This window comes from Cimex lectularius, unplaced genomic scaffold (assembly GCF_000648675.2).
Source record: "Cimex lectularius strain Harlan isolate CLEC.00 unplaced genomic scaffold, Clec_2.1 scaffold11, whole genome shotgun sequence".
In the NCBI taxonomy this organism is placed as follows: domain Eukaryota; kingdom Metazoa; phylum Arthropoda; class Insecta; order Hemiptera; family Cimicidae; genus Cimex; species Cimex lectularius.
In genome coordinates this window covers 1036052-1055297 of record NW_019392673.1, presented here as the reverse complement: position 1 = coordinate 1055297, position 19246 = coordinate 1036052, and the positions used below count along the sequence as shown (strand labels likewise).

At 34.7% G+C, this 19246-nt stretch overlaps 1 protein-coding gene and 1 long non-coding RNA gene across 4 annotated transcripts; one reads left to right on the top strand and one right to left on the bottom strand.

The window, feature by feature from the left end:
- Positions 1 to 869: 869 nt before the first annotated feature.
- On the bottom strand, positions 870 to 16773 carry LOC106669384. 2 transcript variants are annotated; one of them, XR_002909937.1, is made up of 5 exons: positions 16686 to 16773; positions 13488 to 13614; positions 5460 to 5654; positions 5317 to 5390; positions 870 to 1091 (listed from the first exon to the last, which is right to left on the bottom strand). It is a non-coding gene; the product is annotated as an uncharacterized LOC106669384 (long non-coding RNA). The 2 variants fall into 2 exon arrangements; XR_001340926.2 differs by lacking the exon at positions 870 to 1091 and having other exon boundaries at positions 5058 to 5390.
- LOC106669381 (fanconi-associated nuclease 1-like) lies at positions 13719 to 19165 on the top strand. Of its 2 annotated transcripts, none has more exons than XM_024225352.1 (8): positions 13719 to 13879; positions 13942 to 14637; positions 15710 to 17280; positions 18141 to 18420; positions 18476 to 18607; positions 18674 to 18790; positions 18844 to 18964; positions 19052 to 19165. In XM_024225352.1, the coding sequence occupies exons 2-8, from the start codon at positions 13951 to 13953 to the stop codon at positions 19099 to 19101; spliced, it is 2958 nt and encodes a 985-aa protein (XP_024081120.1). In that variant the 5' UTR covers positions 13719 to 13879; positions 13942 to 13950; the 3' UTR covers positions 19102 to 19165. The 2 variants fall into 2 exon arrangements, with proteins under 2 accessions (XP_024081120.1, XP_024081119.1); XM_024225351.1 differs by having other exon boundaries at positions 13720 to 13875.
- Positions 19166 to 19246: the final 81 nt, after the last annotated feature.

The window sequence follows — 19246 nt, the reverse complement described above, 5'->3', positions numbered from 1 at the left end:
TTGAAAAACTGCACTTAAAAATAATAATAATAATAAAACTGTCTTCTAATTTTTATTATTGTTATTTGTATATTACATTTTATTAGGTTTCATGGTCCGCTTGACCAAATAAATTCTTTTCAATTAATTAAGGTTTTGGTTAAGATAAAATATATTACCTTACATAATATTATATATATATAATATATTACTTTAATGCCTCCATTATATTTTAGTACATATATATTTTTTTTAATTACCATACATAAACTAAATAAACACGTCTGCCGAACCTTTCATTAAAAAAACATTACGAAGCTAAGTGAATTGATATAAGACAACATACAGCATATTTTACAGATCAAGTCATATACATCCTTTATTCCTTTTTTGCACTGGAGTTAATATGTCAGAGGAAACTAATAAAATGGATAGGAATATAAAAAATTATTTTCAACATTATTTTCGTTACACATTTTATTAGACATACATAGTTCAATTTTATAGCTGTAATAAGCCCGAGGTGTACTTACAGTTTCAAATATAATTGTAATCATAGATGTAATAATGAATTTAGTGATTATTTGGAGATTGTGAGATGGTGTGACGTAGCTTTTAGAAAAAGATTTTCTTTATCGTGCTAACGTTTCCAACTTTATTGAGATCATCGTCAGGGCTCAGTGTTTGTTTTCCGTGTAGATGTGTCAAACTTATATATTGATATATTGAATATCTCACTGGCACTCTCAACATGACACCCAAGAATGACACATCTACACGGAAAACAAACATTTTGATCCCCTGAAGATGATCTCAATAAAGATCGAAACATTGGCACGGTAAAGAAAATGTTTTTCTAAAACCAACGTCACACCAGACCACATCTCACGATCTCCAAATAATCATTAACTAATGGTCATTAAACACAACATAAATAAATTTAGTTTTATTTTAATATTTTGACTATGTTACGTGATGTTAAGCATATTTTGGAAACTATTATTGTTCACTCTGGCTTCATAAAACAATTATTTAATCACCACTTGACTACCAATTGACAATTGCATAAGAAGAAAAAAGCATCTTCAGGCCGAGCAGACAGAAGACAATTTCTGTAAAAAGAACTAATTTTAAACACAAGAGACATGTGAAAAATGAAGCATACAAAAAATTAAATAAGTGGGTTTTTTGATGTAACAAGCGGCCGCTGCATAACATGTTTGATCCTCGGTTGATCCTAAACAACCAAGAATATCAAACATATCTTACAGCAGTCACATTGCGGGTTTTTTTGGCACATTTCATGAAGCAATTTACAATATGAACAAATGAACAAGCCCAAAAAGCAAAAATATGAACTAGATCTTTAAACCAAATGTTTTTGTTTTTTTCTTAAATTAAAAGCTCAAAAATCCACCGCCACATTCCTTGTTTAAATCGGCCAATCTGCACTCACTAGCAAGACGATAGCAACTCGTGGAAATGTCAGTTATCCTGGAAGAAAATGTTTCTAAACCGAAGTTACCTTTGTGAATCCATTTAGCAGTCAAGACGTTCAGTAAATAACGAAAATCAATATAAAACCTCCGGACGACTTGCCAAAATCGTACTTATTCAAAATATAATTCGTTATAACTTCTTCGGAACACACTGAACAAAATGGAGGCATGGAAAAGTTTTGTTATAACGAAAACTGACAGTTCGACAATGTACTCGCTTCGGCGGTACATATACTTAACTTGGAACGACAGTAATAATAAAATATAAAAACGACAATGGCAGAGTTTTATATTTTTTTACAGTAAGCAATGAAGACTGATATTACAAAATAGTCTCTATTAAAGAAGTACAAAATATTTCCTCAATCAATTAAGCATTAATAAGTTCGGGACGTATTCTTTAGGTTTCGTTTATTTTCTGATCTGACGCGATATTTAACGAACAATGTTACAACTTAAAAATACAAACTAACGTGGAATGAATAAGATTTTTTTTAATACATAAAATAATCTTCTGTCTATTTTTGGGGTTTCTCCTGGTACTTACGTGTACTACAGTCGTTGAACCTGCGTGGCAAAAAATGAATAAAAAAGGCTAAAACAAGTATGGAAATATATATTATTTACCTGTATATCATGTGCGTACTTTGTTTCCTTCTAATTGCTTCACGTTGTGTAAAAATTATTTAACACATTTTACCTGCGCTCATTTTGAAAGTTATAATTTAGGATCATTTTACATTCCCCCTCATTTTGTCTTATATTGTCTAAATTTCTATTATAAGAACATGTTGCGAAATTTTTTTTAGAATCATCTAAATAACAAATACATACAAAATAAATTATAAAAGAGACAAGAAAGCGAGTAAAGTTGCAGGTTGAACAAATTAAAATATATTTCAATCTTTAATTATATTGTAAAAATTAATAATTTTATTTTTATTTGTTTAGGAAAGAGTGACAACATTACGAAATTCCAAGGGTAGACAGCAGGATTTTGACAAATATGATGGCCTAAACTGCAAGGCGATGCAAGAATTCGGTTTTGGAACAGGGCCCGGGTCAAAAATTGAAATATTTTCTTCTTTCCTTCATAGCCGGCTTGATTGTATTATAGGTAAAATTTATATGTCAATTTTTACTTTTAAAATTCATTCGGAACACAAAATATTCTGTGTCTATGCAAACATTTGCGCAAGATTGGTTTGGCTTCATTCAAAACAAAATTGTTTTTTGTTTACATATCATTAACAACACAAAATGCCGCGGTCACACGATACCTACAAAAACAGGTAAAAAAGCTTTAAAAAAACAGTTTGTCGACGAAAAATCAACTTACAACATAAACATAAGTGACGGAATGTACATTGACGAAGGGGTTCGGTTCTCTGGCAGCGGTACTGCCCCTCGGACACACGGCGGTGTAATGATAATGCCATTGGCATTGCTACCAGTTTTCCCTCGACCCGGGGGCGGAAGGGGTGCAAGAAATAAGAGGGGATGGAATCGGGGGAGGAAAACTACAGACTTCCCACCCCCGAGAGTATGATAAACAAGAATAATTTTCGATTTCCTGGACGGAGGGATGGTCCTGTTTTCACCGTACGGGAAGAAAACCACGTCAATTTGATATAAGTCATTATTGTCTTCTGTTAATGTTATGGTTCATTTGGTGATTAATGGATTTACCATAATAATACACTCAAGCAAGACAGTTTACAAGGGTTGATCATTAAACAATGATTTTTTTTTTTTAAGAAACATAAACGGCCATTAAAACGATTTTTATTTTTAACAACTCAAGACATTTCAAAAGGGATTTGGAAAATATCTTTACAATATTTATTTCTGATCTATGAAGGCTCTAAAAATCAATAAAAATAACGATCTCAAAAAGTGCTCTCCTTGTTTTTGTTCTACTTTTTCTTTGTCTTCTTTGTTACTTCTTTTTAAAAATAACTTTTAAGTACATCTGGCGCGTGATTTTAGAGATTAGGGGTCCGCAAATTACGGGATCCAAATGAGAAAAATTTAGCTAATTTAATATTTTGCTAATGATCAAAATCTAATAATTAATACAATTATTAGACAGTTGTCGTGATGATCATCTTTTTTTCACACCTGCTAGCAAACCACCCTCTGAACACAGAAATGTATTACGAGATGCCTTCAACAGACAAAACTCACTTAATTCTTGCCACGATATTCGAGAAAAACTCGATAAAATCATGTAAATGTTGTGGACTGGACACACCCTCAAAATTCTTTCAAAATCGGTTTAAGATAATCCGCACCCGCGGCAAAAATTCGTTTTACCTTGAAGCCCCCTCTAAAAGAATTTCTCTAAATTAAATCGCAAATCGACCGACAGAATTGTTTACCCTTGTTTAGTAATCGATTTATTTATTAAAACTAGACAAAAAAAACTTGTTCAAACATTGAACAATGATTATTGTAATAAAAAGGTAAATTTAAGTTGCACCCACTGGCGTCCTTATTAGTATATTAATGCTCAAACCGAAGTCGAGGAAGATGGTACATGAAATGGACCTATAGTGCAGGAAAGTAGAGTTAGTTGGTGATCTGCACCAGTTAAAATCAGAAAATTGGACAGACGTGCCCGAACATGGGGTACACAGTACACACACATGCACTTGAAAATAATCTAAAAGTCCTTTTTTTAAAAAGATAGTTCTTACTCGCATTAAGTTGTTTTCCAACGATCCGGATTTCGAGCCCTTAGCTCATCGTCAGGATTTCTAGAAATCGTTCAACCTGACGATGAGCTAAGTGCTCGAAATCCGGTCGAAACAACTTAATGTGAGTAAGAACTATCTTTAAAAAAAAAAGGATTGAACACCGTACTCACTACATCATTCACCATTTCTAATAATCCGAAAGTTTTGAAAAATCTAGACAGGGGTGAGTTTGAAAAGGATGAAAAGTGTACTTAAGTCGTTTCTGATCATTTTGATCTGCTTATCCTCTTGGATGTTTTTCTCTATCGTCATCTTTGAGTTTTTACAATAATTTTGGTTAAAATGCAGCACTAAAGATGGCGACATGCTGAAACGCGTCTGAAAGGACCAAACTACACGCTCATCAACTCACAGGGCTCACCCCTGTATAAGGGTAAAAGTGGAATGAAATCGGCAGTAGAGTTTGCTGTGGGAAGAAGTCATCATAACTGATCATTAATACCTTTTAAATCTAACTGTAAAATACAGGAAAAAAACAGACCGATACGAGTTAGGATTAGACGGATTATATTTCGATACCTTGGAACTTCAGCAAATTTATGCTGTGCAAGAAATTTTAGTAGTAGTAAAGTAAAAGTATTTGTACTCACTCAAAGTGTTTGTTTTCCGTGTAGATGTGTCATTCTTGTGTGTCCTGTTAAGAGTGCCAGTGAGATATTCAATATACAACTACACGGAAAGCAAACACTTTGATCCTCAGAAGATGATCTCAATAAAGATCGAAACGTTGGCACGATAAAGAAAATGTTTTTTCTAAAACCTACGTCATACCAGACCGCATTTCACGATTTCCAAATAATCATTAACTAACGGTCACTAAACACCACACTTTTGTAAAGCCATTCCTCTGACAGACTTCCAGCCAAATTCAGCCCTGATGTGATGTTTAGAAGTATTTACAGACAAATGAAAAATATTTTTGATTAACTTTAATTCAATTGTTCTAATTTCGTCTAGATGTGCACTCGCCAAAGGTCGGATGTAAACAAGGTAGTAGGCAGCAGCTATGGTTTCGAATGACTTAAATTTGGTTTCTGTCGAGCTTGATTTGCCTTTTAAAAGAATATCTTTCACCTTACCCAGAGCTTGATTGTCCTTTTGTTCAAAATAATTATCAGGTCGTTAAATTTTCCATTCATTGTAATAGGGATTCCTAAACATATACAATTATTAGCATAGTCAATCGGTTGTTCAGTGTAATATAATTTTTTAAGTTTCTTACACTTGGATGACGATCGAAAGGCTTTTGTTTTGTTTATATTTGCTGATAAAGAATTCTGGGCGCGATATTTGTGTTGAACATTGAAAGTTTTTTGCACTTCACTGAAAGAGTTCTCAAACAAATACCATGTCGTCCGTAAGCAAAACACAAAGTATGCAATGGAGTTCATCTAAACGCACCACCCATAAGTTCATGCTGGAAGAATGGTATAAAATCTGAAATAAATAATTTAAATAATGAAGGCGAGTCGGAGATGATTAATTGTACCAATATTTCTTACGCCTTGGGAAGCCCCCAAACGTTTTAGCCATCGGACCTCTTTCACAGAACAAAATCCTGGGTGGACCCCTCGCATTCAATATTTAAAATTAGATACTTACAGAATATATAGTAAATTAAAGTTTTATAAATTAACAAGTCCATTGCTAATTAGGAGATGGAGAGAGTTATCACTATGAAAATAAACAATACATTGACATACTTAACTTGATTTGCAAAATCACACAAAACACGTTTTGCTTTTTCAACGAGCTGTTGAAATTTTTTTTGTTTTTCAGACGGAGTCAAAAAATGGGGGTAAATATTGGACTCGAAAGTAGATATCAAGGTGGTGTCTGAAGTAATGTCTATCAAATAATCGTATTCACTTGAAGATAGACTGCTATAGCTTTGAAAACGGTTTGACCATTTGCAAGACCCCCCATTGGTCTCGCAGCATTATATCTCGAGCTGTTGGAAAGTGGTGCTCATCGTTAAAACAGACAGGTAGCCCTAGACATCTTGAAAAACGTGCGAAAGAAAAATCTTCAATCTGATCAAAAGAAACCTGAAATGCTTGGATAATAACATTTACATGGGTCCAAGCTCACGTCGAAAGCAGGGGAAACGAGGCTGCAGATCGAGAGGCAAAGGACGCTGCAATGGGCACAGTGACGGCCGTGGAATTCTGTCGTGCACCTACGAGTTATGGGAAGTACCCAAACTCGAATGCAAATACTGGATCAATGGAATACTGCATGATCACGGCAGAGCAAGCGACGCATACCAAGAAGTTCTTTTCCAAGTCGAGAAGAATAAAGGCTTTCCCCACTCATTCGAAACAACTCAATTTTTGAGTGGGCATGGCAGAGCTAAGTCGTATCTCTTCCAATTCCACGTGATCGACGACCCATCATGCAAATGCCAGGCAAGATCGGAAGAAACCTGGGGTCACATTCTCTTTGACTGTGACCTACACAAAGGGCCACGGTGTTCACTTAGGAGATCAGTGATTCTGCAAGGATCAAATTGGCCAAGTGAACACAGAGAATTAATAGAAAAATATTTGTGCTCTTTTCTTAAATTTATAAATAAAATAAATTTCGATATTATTTAATCTTCAAAAATGCAAATATTGAATCTTAAAAATTCTCACTAAAGATAAAATTTGTTATTTGTTTGTTTCAGTACATTAATTTTATTTGTTTATATTACTGTATATATAAAATACTCTGTATCAGTACTGCATGAAATACGTGCAATCAGTATGGGGGCACGTAGTAATAAACTCCCCTATTTACTGTAGTAAGGAGGAAAAAAGTGATGCTCAAAGGACATCTCCAAAATTCGAAGGTGTTCACATTTTTCATAGATCAACGTGCCGTTCGCAAGCTCCAGTTTGTTTTCTTGTAAAAAATCATTTAGAACAGGAAATCACTCTACTTATTCCATTTTAACAGGGTCAACCGAAAACTGGATTTTTCTTATGAAGGTGTGAACTTTGTCATTGGCATCGAAAGTTGGATACTCATCCCATACAAAGAAAGACTAATCTCATTCATTTTAATGAAAATATCTGATAAATACGACAGTATACATTGCCATTTCTCATTATTAATATCGTTGGCCAATTTGACATTGTGGTCAATCAACGGCGGTAGCCGAGTGGTTAAGGCGTCAAACTCTCGGCTAGAAGATCCCGCCGTCGTGGGTTCGATCTCCACCGTCGCCTCTGGACTTTTTTCTGACCGCAATTGAAAAGAAATTGACACGGCACTCGTCAATGGAAGGAGCGGGAACAGATCTCAGCGACCCTGAATTTGTTCTCAACCCCCTTCAAAAATGAGTTTCTTGGATGGGAAGAACACCGGCACACCGGGGGCTCAAATTCACACTTGTGTTGCCCCCAAAAAATGGAACCAGGAATAAAGCACAATAAGCTGTACAGCTGAAAAAAAGCTCTTGATCCTATCCTTTACGTTATTTTATACTGCTGTCCTATCAATACATCCTAACACTATGGGGTACTGCCATCCTATATTCAGCGCAAACAGTCCTTCCAATCGAAAGTCAGACAAATTGTCAAAGCACCTTATTAAGTCACCAACCTCTCACTATCCACCAAGACAGCATTTCTTTTGTCAACTAACTGACCCGGTCCAGATTCCAAACCTTCCACACCTATCTTTCGAACCATCCTAATCATACTACAACCCGCCTCAACCGACGGTGGCCTCGGGACCTCCTTGACACCTAATCATACACATTGAGTGCCAGCAATGGCTGGCTCCTCAAACCATGTGTTCTACCGGTGCAGTGTTGCACTGGCATTAGTGCTAGTGTTGTGCTGCGATACGTTAACCATGTGTACATATTTTTATAATATAGGTAACAAATAAATTTTACAAAAATTTTAGCAATAAATGTAGCTTGATCGACCACGATCATCCTGGTCTGATATTCCTTTTAAGAGTTGTATGTTTAGGTGGGCTGGATGATGAGAGGAGAGTTGAATGTAATGAACGAATTGTGGAATGATAAAATTAACTTGAATTAGCAGACGTGATGATCGAAGACGACGTTTGTGCAAAGAAAAAGTTGCCAAATTCGTGACTTACTTTTTTAGAAATCAAAGGGACACAAATGTCTAAATAACACACAGCCCAACCACTGAAAATACTAAATGCTGACAAAAATGAATATAAGCGAGAATCGAGACAAGAAAACATAAGCACACCTCTTCCATTTTGAAGCATCTTTGGGACTAAAATTACAAAATAACACACAGGATAAACGTTGAAAATATCTCTAAATGTACATATAACGGATAAAAATGGGCTAGAATACAAGGAAAATCAGAAAATCGACGATTGAACAAAGAAAACGTCGAAAAATCCAAGAAATCAAAGGAATCCAAATGACAAATTAACACACAGAACGACCATTGAAAATAACGAAATTCAAAATGTGAGAAAGACAAGAAGCTAGAACAAGTGGGAGTCGAAACACGAAAACAAAAGCACACCTTCCTTTTGAAGAATCTTTGACACTGAAATTACAACATAATGCACAGACTGACCACCGAACGAAAAGCGTGTGCCGCTGCAGTGCTGGCATTAGTGCAAGTGTGGTGCTGTGTGATACATTAATCATGTATACATATTTTTAATATTTTTATAATATACGATCATGTATCGGTTAATAAATAAAATTTTTTTTGTAATTATTTATTTTTCTGGAAGTTCCCCGGGGACCGCCCTCCTATGGGAAGCCACGGCGTGCTCGTCGTTAAATGATAGCTAAATCCTTTTTTGTCCAAACAACAAATTCACCTCTCAAAACTGATCTTTTTACATCATTGTTAAGATAGAAATGAATAGTCTAACTCCTTGAAAAGTTTAAGTTTTCGTCCATTCTCCATTCAGCCTTTCCTGATCCCTTATTTGACAACGGACGATATCTTGTTGAAATTTGGTAAAAACAGGACAGATCCAACTTCAATAAAATTGTTTGTCGGGAGGGATGTTATCGATCGCGGAGGGCGCCAAGTAGCCAGTCGTCCCCAGGAGGGCTGGCGCCCGGCATTCGGGCGTCTCTTCTGTCGCAGCATCCCTGCAACCATCCTATTCTCAAAACTCTGGGGGAAGAAAAAAAAAGATGAAAAGTCATCCACAACCCTCTCGTTTCCGGTCATCAATATGGTAGCGTACTACGGAGTTTTTCTTTTTCTTTTTTTTTGTACATTTTATTTACATATAACCGAGGGTAGGAAAATTTGCCCTCTTTTCCGGCTCAATCCGGTTGTTCATTTCTGTCAATTTAGCCATTCAAGCATGAGCGGGGTGTCAGAAGAGGAATTTTCTTTAAAAAGAGAAGAAGGTCTACAAATTTATTTTTGAACACGACGAAAATTCGTCCGGAGTTTGATCGCCCCTTTTGAATTCGCTTCGACGAGACATTCTTCCACAAATTTGTAAATTACAAAAACAAAATGAACAATTGACAACGATGGTTTGCATTACAAAGTACAACAAAAGAAACAAACAAACGAAAAATGCTTATTCCGCGCTTGCAAAATAAAACAATCGCAATTCGACTATTATAACTGAAAGACTGGTTGATTCGACTCGAAATTAAATTGTGTTTGTGAAAATATTTTTTGTCAAAAGCCAGAAACATTTCAGAACTTGTCTTTTTAATAGTTTTACAGTGTTAATTTATATACTGATGGACAAAATAAAATTTGAATGTATTTAAGTTTAGTCATATTTTGCATACCAAAAATAGGTTTGGTATTAAAAAGCAAATTTTTATTATCTAATTCTAAAAAATAAAATACAAAATGTTTAAAAAAAACTTTTTTGTCCCCTTTAATACTTATTTTACAATAATAAAATATATTAGATTGAAAGTAAACGGAGAGGTGAATATTGACCTTTACACGATGAAAGACCATACTCACTCAATATTAACGCGTAAAAGAAAGAAAAGGAAAGTGAGGTTGACACATGGACACTTACTTTTGGGCCAAAGCCTGCGTACGTCTGGCATGTAGAGAAAGGCGAATGGTATGTATGGAAAGATGTACATATTTATAAGTATATAAGTGAGAGTGGGAGTAAGTCCTGGGTTAGAAACTTAATGAGTTGGGGGCTGAAATGGCCTATCTGTTAACAGCCCATGGAGTGTAACTTCAGTGGCTGGACGAATAGGACAAGGTCTGACCAAGGACTGGCAACACCTGGGGTGGGTGAATCTTGATGGCTGCTGGTAATTTATTGTAAATTGCACGAAGATGGAATTTTAAGGGGTGCCGCAACGGTTTAGTTATTGACACGGCGCTCATCGCTGTAAGGTAAAGGTCCCGGGTTCGAATCCAGAGGCCCTGCGTTCTAACCCTACATAGGCGTGATGAGTTGGACAATACGAAGTGCCACCCCAGACTGCTAAAACTCGAAGGGAGTGGAAAGTTCCTGAAGTCGTAAGTATATACTGATTCTGTATATACACGGGCGAAGTTAAGCTTTATAAATCAATCAATGCATTTAATAAGAGAGGAAGTTAATTTAATTAACAACGTGAATTTTTTTTTTTTTTAAGCAATAAATTATATATAAAATATGGTAATCTGATGTGTAAATCTGACGTAATTTACAAAATCAATTGTCTAAATTGACCGGCAACTTACATTGGATTACATCCCAATATCTGAATAAGAGAATAAAGTAACATATCTATGATCGCAAAAACCCAAACAAAATCCTCCAGCACCGGCTACACACCATTTTGAACACCAACACCATTTCGACTTTAACAATCCAAAAATATTACCCACGGAACAAAACGAACATAAACGTAACTTTTTAGAAATGGTTTACATCATCAGGGATAAACACAGCATCAATTACAGAACAGACACATGTAAACTCAGTCACAGCTACGCTAATACCATTCATCAAATTCAATATCGATAACATACATATATCACCATCACATCACACAAAACATATAATATAACATATAAAACAATCATCACATTGCACACATCAAACATTTCTACCTAGACTAATTCTTCAGAAATTTGACTTTCCTTTCCCTAATTATCCCCAAATCCTGAAAGGATAAGCAGGCCGATCCATTACCTATTTTTTCCCCATTGTCGGCTCCTTTCAACTCAAAGAAGCCGACTCCTCATATAAAAATGTCTTTCTATCCTGACATCCTTCCTCACCCGTTCAAAATCCAACGTATAAAGACATAAAACAGCAATATCTCACTGGGACACTGGCACTCTCAACACGACACACAAGAATGACACAACTACGCAGAAAACAAACACTTTGAGTGAGTACAAATACTACTACTAAAATTTCTTGCACAGTATAAATTCATTTTTTCATATCCATATATATATTGTAAAATTTAAACAATGTTTATAAGTCCCAGGCCCTAAAGATGATTTCAATAAAGATCGAAACATTGGCACGATAAAGAAAATGTTTTTCTAAAACCTACATCATACCAGACCCATCTCACGATTTCCAAATAATCATTAACTAACGGTCACTAAACACCACACATTGCTAGACACACTCACACTCTCATTCATTCCTAAATACACTATTTTCTATGTACAACCGTACATTGAAGTAGGGTGGTGGAGTTTTCGATACTCCTCCATCGCTCTTTACACATACTGTATAACTTATCTAATTGAGAGTCGATGAGGTATTCGGCCCTCATTCACGCTAATAAATACATTCACTCGCAATATACACAAAAGCCAAAACAAGATATCTACCAAGTACTATACGCTATAAAATAACCACTTTTCCTCTAAAAATTGAGGGACCGAAAGATTCGCTCTCTATATAGAGCCGAGAATGACACCTGACAATTATGCGGGACACATCAAGCAACCGTTCTTTACATGTCGGCTTTGACCCAAAAGTATGTGTCCGTATCGTCTTCTGTTCTTCCGGATTCTTAGTCGAACCCTTTTCTTCGATTCAGATCCTCTGAGGCCACCCATCGACCGTGACCTTATACGAAGGAGCTTCTCGGCCGATCTGACCCCCAGTCGTTGCTTCCACTTCCTTTTGATCGTATTTTTATTGCGCTCCCCCTTCAAAACTATGACTTCACGGACCCAGAAAACCACCATCCATTTGCCGAGACGTCTTTTTATGACAAAAGTCCTAATTTTCCAAAGGATTTAATTGTTTTTCATCCAGACCGTACCGAGATACAGATTATTTTTGAGCAAAAAAGTGTTCGATACATCTAACAATTTAAACCGAAACTTTTCAATTTCTTTTAACACCTCCTTCGTATTACATCTATTCCTAGATAAAAAGACAAATCGAATTATACATATATACATGTATTATATATATAATAATCTTGAAATACATTCAAAACCCAGGCAGAAAACCGTACATATGTAAAACCCCTTGTGTTTTATGTTTCAATAAAACAAGTATCTTGTTTGTTTTTGTATTATACTTTAATTTTTGTAATGTATCATATTAGATAAACCCTTTTTCATTCATCCATACATATTATAGTTATATGAAAACATGCTTCTGTGGCATCGGAATGCACATTACCAATGAGCACCTAAGACAGAAGGATAAAAAGAAAATGAGGCAACAATGGGACTCACTCATTGGGCACAAACAATCCAAGAACCTCTTAACAAACTTTGGAAGGAAAGAAGTAATAGAATGCATTAAAAAAACAACTTCGAATCCTAACAGGACACTGCAAACCAAATGGACAACTGAAGAAGATTGGCATACACCAACAAGGCACGTGAAGATTCTGCAAAGAAGCAGATGAAACACCAACACACCTACTAACAAACTGTGTTGCTACACTTGCCTGCAGGAGGAAGTGTTTTGGGACATACAACGTAACCGTAGAAGAGATTCAACCACTGAAACCAGGCTTACTAATCAAGTTCCTTGTTGAACTAGGACTTACCGGTGTGCTTTAAGCACAGGGCGGAGGATACAATAGTTCTTAAAGCGGCGCAGTATAATACACGCCTCGACTAATACGTCTATATTTACACCTATACAAATATATGCATAATATATATTAAATTTATTAACTATTTTGTAATTAAATTCACATCTGAATATATTAGTTAAAAATATTAGTTAAAATATACTATTAATTATGTAATATTATATCTATAATCTATAAAGGGAACAGATTAATTTTTTAAAAAATATTTACGCCAAACCAAATTTAAAAGTCCTGTACCTTTTAGTTACTTTTATCGCCAAGTAGGATTGCAGTCGCATGATGAACCTTGGTATCTGTATCCTTAGGTTAAAAAGGTACGAATCGTTCATTTCTTGCTCCAGCTCACCGAAGTGTTGCTCATGCTCTATCAAATTAAAGTAAATGTTGTAAATTTAATTTATAATTTAATATTTAAATCCAAATTAAATTATATTGCATTTTTCATCTGTTAATTAAAGTGAGTTTTACCAACTATCTTTGTGAATCGTTCACTCGTTCTTGAACGAATCTGTAAAAGGATTCGTTTGCAGTATCACTATCGGCAGTGGTTACTGGTTACCTTTGCAGACCCGCCAATTTTCTCAGTAAACATATTTTTCTTTGTTTTGATTAAATGCCTTTATCAGTAAGTAGGTGACTTTTTTTTCTTGTATCATTTATCGATTGATTGATTGATGCGTTTGTTTTATAGATTCGTGTAATGAAATTCAAAGGAACGATAAACAGTTTATCACCCTTAAAAAAGACAAAATCGTCAAATAAAGATGTCCAGAGTAAAAAGACACCGACAAAGTCAACTGTACAGTCGCAACATATCACACACTATTTCAGTACGCAAAGCAACAACCTGCCATTGTCGAGGAAAAACAGCATAAAAAAAGTAACAAATCTCGATGAAAAATTTGATGATAATGAAACTAACAGTACAATCCAGCATAAAAACCCAGCTAAAACCAAAGGCACATCCAAAAGTGATGATGATAGAGGTGTCGCAGAGTTGACAGCACAAGAAAAGAACGTAAAAAGAAAATTGTCATTGGCTTTCGAAGAAGATGAGTCTCCGCTCAAAAAGTCGCCGAGGGTGGAAAAGCCAACCGGCACTAAAGACGGAGAGAAGAAGCCTGACAGAGTCTTGAAAGATGAACACTTTGCTCAAGAAACAGTTACATTAATATATAACAACATGAATGCTTTGAATGAAATTTTTCAGAAAGGAAAAACAATTTTAGATGATGAAAAAAGGAAAGAATATTTTATGGCAAATATAAATGATGTAGTGTATGGATACTACAATGGTATGATTTTATATGATTTGCAAGATAAATGTTCAAAAAAAGAAATGGTTGTCGCAGGAAAGGAACTTCACGCCAATTCCAAAATAATTCAGGTAAAACTTTTTTTAAATTGTTTTGATTAAAAAACCTCTGCTCTTCTGTAACCTAACCAAATATATTGTGTAAAATCAGAAATTCCTGCCATACAAGAGAGCTTAATGTTTTACTACCAGTTGGGTGTCGCGGATACAAAGGGTCAAATAACTAAAATGCATTAGTAGATGATGGGCTTTGGTCTTTTTTTTTAGTTATTCAAACGCATTTCGGCATTGCACAGTCTTCATTGAACAAGTGGAGACAGACCCAGTAAGTGGCCATGTGCCGGTTCAACATGAGTTCACTGACTTGCAGACCAAAACTCACCACACAGCCAGTCGGGCTACGTTACTTAAAAGGTGTGAGTTCCTCACTGAAGATGGTGCAGTGCCGAAAAGAGTCGGATGCCCTAACCACTCAGCCCCCCAAAGGTCCAAAGTGTCATGAGTGGTGTTTCATTCTAGCCAGGGCACCTCAAAGTAAGCTAACCTAATGAAAACAAGTTATGACTACTATTAGATAAAATCTAATGTAATAAAGTCAGTACACAATAGATATTAATTTCTGTAGTCTGGATATAAACTCAGAGACCAAACAAAAATACAGCCCAAGTTCTCTGTGTGCATTGCTCTACCATCCACGATCTATCAAAAATCTCATTCGATGTCTGCCTGTCCTCACTTAGGCAGACAAAAATGATTAGAAACTGTCGAATTTAATATTTTAGCCAGATCAGTTTAGTATCAATCAATCCTGTAGTATTATTTTGCTATTTGAAAGTGTGTAGTTAATAAATCTTTATCAAGTATGTTGGCTAGATCATTCCTCGGTGGTCCTGCACCCACATTTTCAAGATATTGAAAATAATATAGTCCTATTATAATTATAAAATTATGTAAATTATAAATAATACAGTTCTGGACCAGGAGAGTTTATTAAATCTTGGGAGAAATTAAGTCCACCAGACCCCTCAGAATAGTCTTCACCTTTTCTATTTTTATTTTTTCTTATAATTTTAGTAAATGAAACCATTTCAAACCAACATGAAAAACCATTTCAAAAACTCATTGAAATTCATGTATATTTTAGGTTGAAGACAAGTGCAACCCCGCCTCAGATCAACAGCCTTTAACCGACTTAAATAACTCTCTTAACTGTGATACCAGCTTGGAAAAAATTAAAAGTGAAAATGGTATTTTTCTAAATGCCACAATGCAAGAAAGTTTGGAAAAAGTCAATTCTGTTGACAATTCTGGGAAAAATGAAATCACTGGAAATGGTGACAACGAACAGACTATACCAATTGAATATGACACTCCTCCTTCTTCAGGTGCAAAAAGTGATTTAGAAAAGAAAAATATTAAAGAAGAAATCAATGTTAATCAATTAGATGATGAAATAAACAAAATTACACATGATACCGGCATTAATACATCAGGCGTTACGACTAATGCTTTAATTTATTCCATTAATAGAGCAAAGATATATGCACCATGCATTTTCACTAATGAAACAAACGAAATTTGCCGAGCTTATGAAAAACTGAATCATGACGCACAATTGTTATATCAGAATCTATTGGATAGAAAATGGTCCTGGATAAGGAGAACGTCTATCACATATCCTAAAACAAATTCAATTTCTACTGCTTTAGAAACTTTGCAAAGTGCTGGTTTTATTCAGATATTAAATAGAGACTGTGAATTAAATGAGATGCTGTGTGTTATGAATGTCAATGAATTGAAAAAACTATGCGATCATCTGAAAATCGATAAAAACAGTACAAAACCAGTTTTAATCAAGAAAATCGAATCTATTGCAAATAGAAGTGGGTTTCAGTTTTCTGCAACATCTTTAAAAAATAAACTGGCTAACAAAGCTTTTGATATTCTTGAAGACGAGCTAATTAAAATAACAGAACGCACAAGGGATGTGTTCTTAAAGTTACTTGTTGTTTCGACATGTCCATATTATAATTCTTCTAGTTTTACACCCCAAATCAGTAGACTAGGTGACCTGAAATATCTATTGCAAAATGTTTCAAATAAAAGTATAATCTTATTACCTTTAGATTCAGCTCCTCGAAAATTGTTCAATTCATCTTTGCATTTTGAACATTATTTTAAATCAGTCCAGCTTCTAGATGATCTGAAAGAAGCTCAGAACAATAAAGATTGGGCAAAAGCTGCCGACATATGTGAGGAAATGTACGAGCAGAAATTCTTGTTTAATACATGCGATTTGCTTGACTATGTACATCTTCGATTTACAGCCAGAAGAAATTTGGTTTATTGCCTCAGCTCTGGCATCAATGAGCTAAAAAGAGAAAAACGTTATGATAAATGCCTTGATTGTTTAGAACTTCTTTTGAATCAACACCTCTATGGTAAAGTTAACAGGGCAAAATGGTATGAACAGAAACTTTTAATAATGGAAAAATACATAAAAGCTGATTCCGATAGCATTTATGAAGTGTTGAAATGTGGACTCTCGGATTGTTCTTTAACACTTCTAGGAAAAAGGATCCTATCAAAAAGAGCAGAATCTTTCTTAAAGAAAAACAAGAAACTATGTGATTTGAAAAAACAAGAACTCACGAACCTCATGTCTTTCCCTGGACCAGTACAAATGGTTTACATTTATGCCAAGCCTATGCCAAAGTAAGTAAACAGGTTACATTTTAAACGTAGCTGTCAGTTAAATCATATTTAAAATGTCTTGCCATATCCAAACTTTTTGTTTTTACAATTAAAATTAATTGACAAACTCGGCAACAGTATATTTTAATTTTATTGACTGATTAATAATTTATGTAAGCCCAAATCTGCACACACTGTACAGAGTTGAACCTATCACTTCTCGCTGCTCGCCAACAAATCCAATTTTTGTGTAATTTACAATAAATTACTGGAGGCACTGAAAATCACGCACCATGGATGTTTGCAGACTTGGGTCAGACCTTGGGCTTATCTATCAAGTCACCGAGGTCGGGTTCCAAGGGCTATCAACAGCTGGGTCATGAGTCATTTCAGCCCCCAACATAATCAGTCCCATTCAACCTCTCACTCAATCCTAAATACATTTTTGCCTATTTACATACCATTCACTCAGTTAGGATGATGTTCTGTATATTCCTGTATACCCCTCTATACATATTGTATGTGTTTTGCGTGTGCACATGCATGTGTGTGTACATAAACCTAATCTAATTGAGGTTAATTCCTACATTCTGCCATTGGCCCTTTCACACCAATAAATACATTCACTCTCAACAAATGCTAGGCACAAAAATATCGGTACAATATACAATGAAAAGAAACCTTGTTTCCTCAAAAACTGAACAGGGACACAAATACTCACTGCCATGCTCAAGCACAATTATCATATCGGGTGGCAATCCTAGACACTCTTTAAATATGAAGCCAAGGAATGGCACCTTTCAATTAAGTGGAATTAAATAAATTACTCTTATTTAATTATATACACAATTAATATTTTTAATATATATTTTATTTTTTAGTGTAACCACTAGTAAAAAACAGATCTTTGAAACAAAAGGTTGTGATGGACAGACATTTTTTGGATCAGTCGAAGAAACTGTTTGTAATTATTATTCCAAGGATTATCCTTATAGTTTCCACGATGAAGGAAATTTGCTTAAAAATATGGCATTAGCTCTATTCTTCCCTGTTCTATACGATACTAAACTCGTTCCAGGAGTCTTTGTGTCTGAATTTCAGAAGCAACCTCTCGATTGGGGCGGTCAAGAGTTTTTCGACAAAAGAAAAGAGTTGTTTTATGTAATTATATACATATTGCATTCAATAGTGCCATTCACTAATTTTGACTGAATAGGCTCATCGGGACACAATAATGCAAAAAGGATTGGACGGAGTTCAAAAAGATTTAGAAACAATTTATTCCATGATTTATATGAAACCAAACATTTTATTCAACATTAGCCAAATAGACATCTCTAACATGATGGTAATTATTACATTTTAAATCATTAAATTATCCTAAACCAATTTATAATATTCTTAATTTATTTAGAAACTGTTGACTTGCATGACATTAGAAAAGGTTATGAAATTCGCTTTGTATCTTCTGGAATACTACAATGAAAGAAAATCTGGCTTTCCAGATTTAACTATGTTTAATAATGAAAAGGTAAGTGGAAAATTTCTGTGCGTCCTATTATAAATTAATATTACATATTGTAGTGCGCTTTTGTGGAAGTAAAAGGACCAAGTGATACACCTTCGATAAACCAACTTTTATGGATGGAAAAGCTCAAAGAGTTCGATTTACCTGTATGGATCTGTAATGTCTCGTGTAAAGTTGGTAAGTAATAAAAAGAAACCCTGCTTCAAGATTAATTTAATATTATCTAACTATGTTATTAATAACAATTTATTCTTTTAAATGCAGGTTGTGAAAGCTATATTACTTTGGATGGAAAAAATACCCCAGGAAATTAATTTTTATTTTATCTTTTTAGTCATTATAATCATATTTTTTATTGTTATGCTCTTATATTTCCATAAAAGATAATTATTTATTTTATTATGTTTTTTAAAATATATTTACATTATTAAATTAAATTCCTCCCTTATTAAATGCATT

Bases quoted from the DNA above. Each gene is read 5' to 3' on its own strand.
- LOC106669381 (XM_024225351.1), top strand. The intron at 18,608-18,673 runs GTAATTATTACA...TAATTTATTTAG, and splicing joins TAGACATCTCTAACATGATG to AAACTGTTGACTTGCATGAC. The intron at 18,965-19,051 runs GTAAGTAATAAA...TTTTAAATGCAG, and splicing joins TAATGTCTCGTGTAAAGTTG to GTTGTGAAAGCTATATTACT.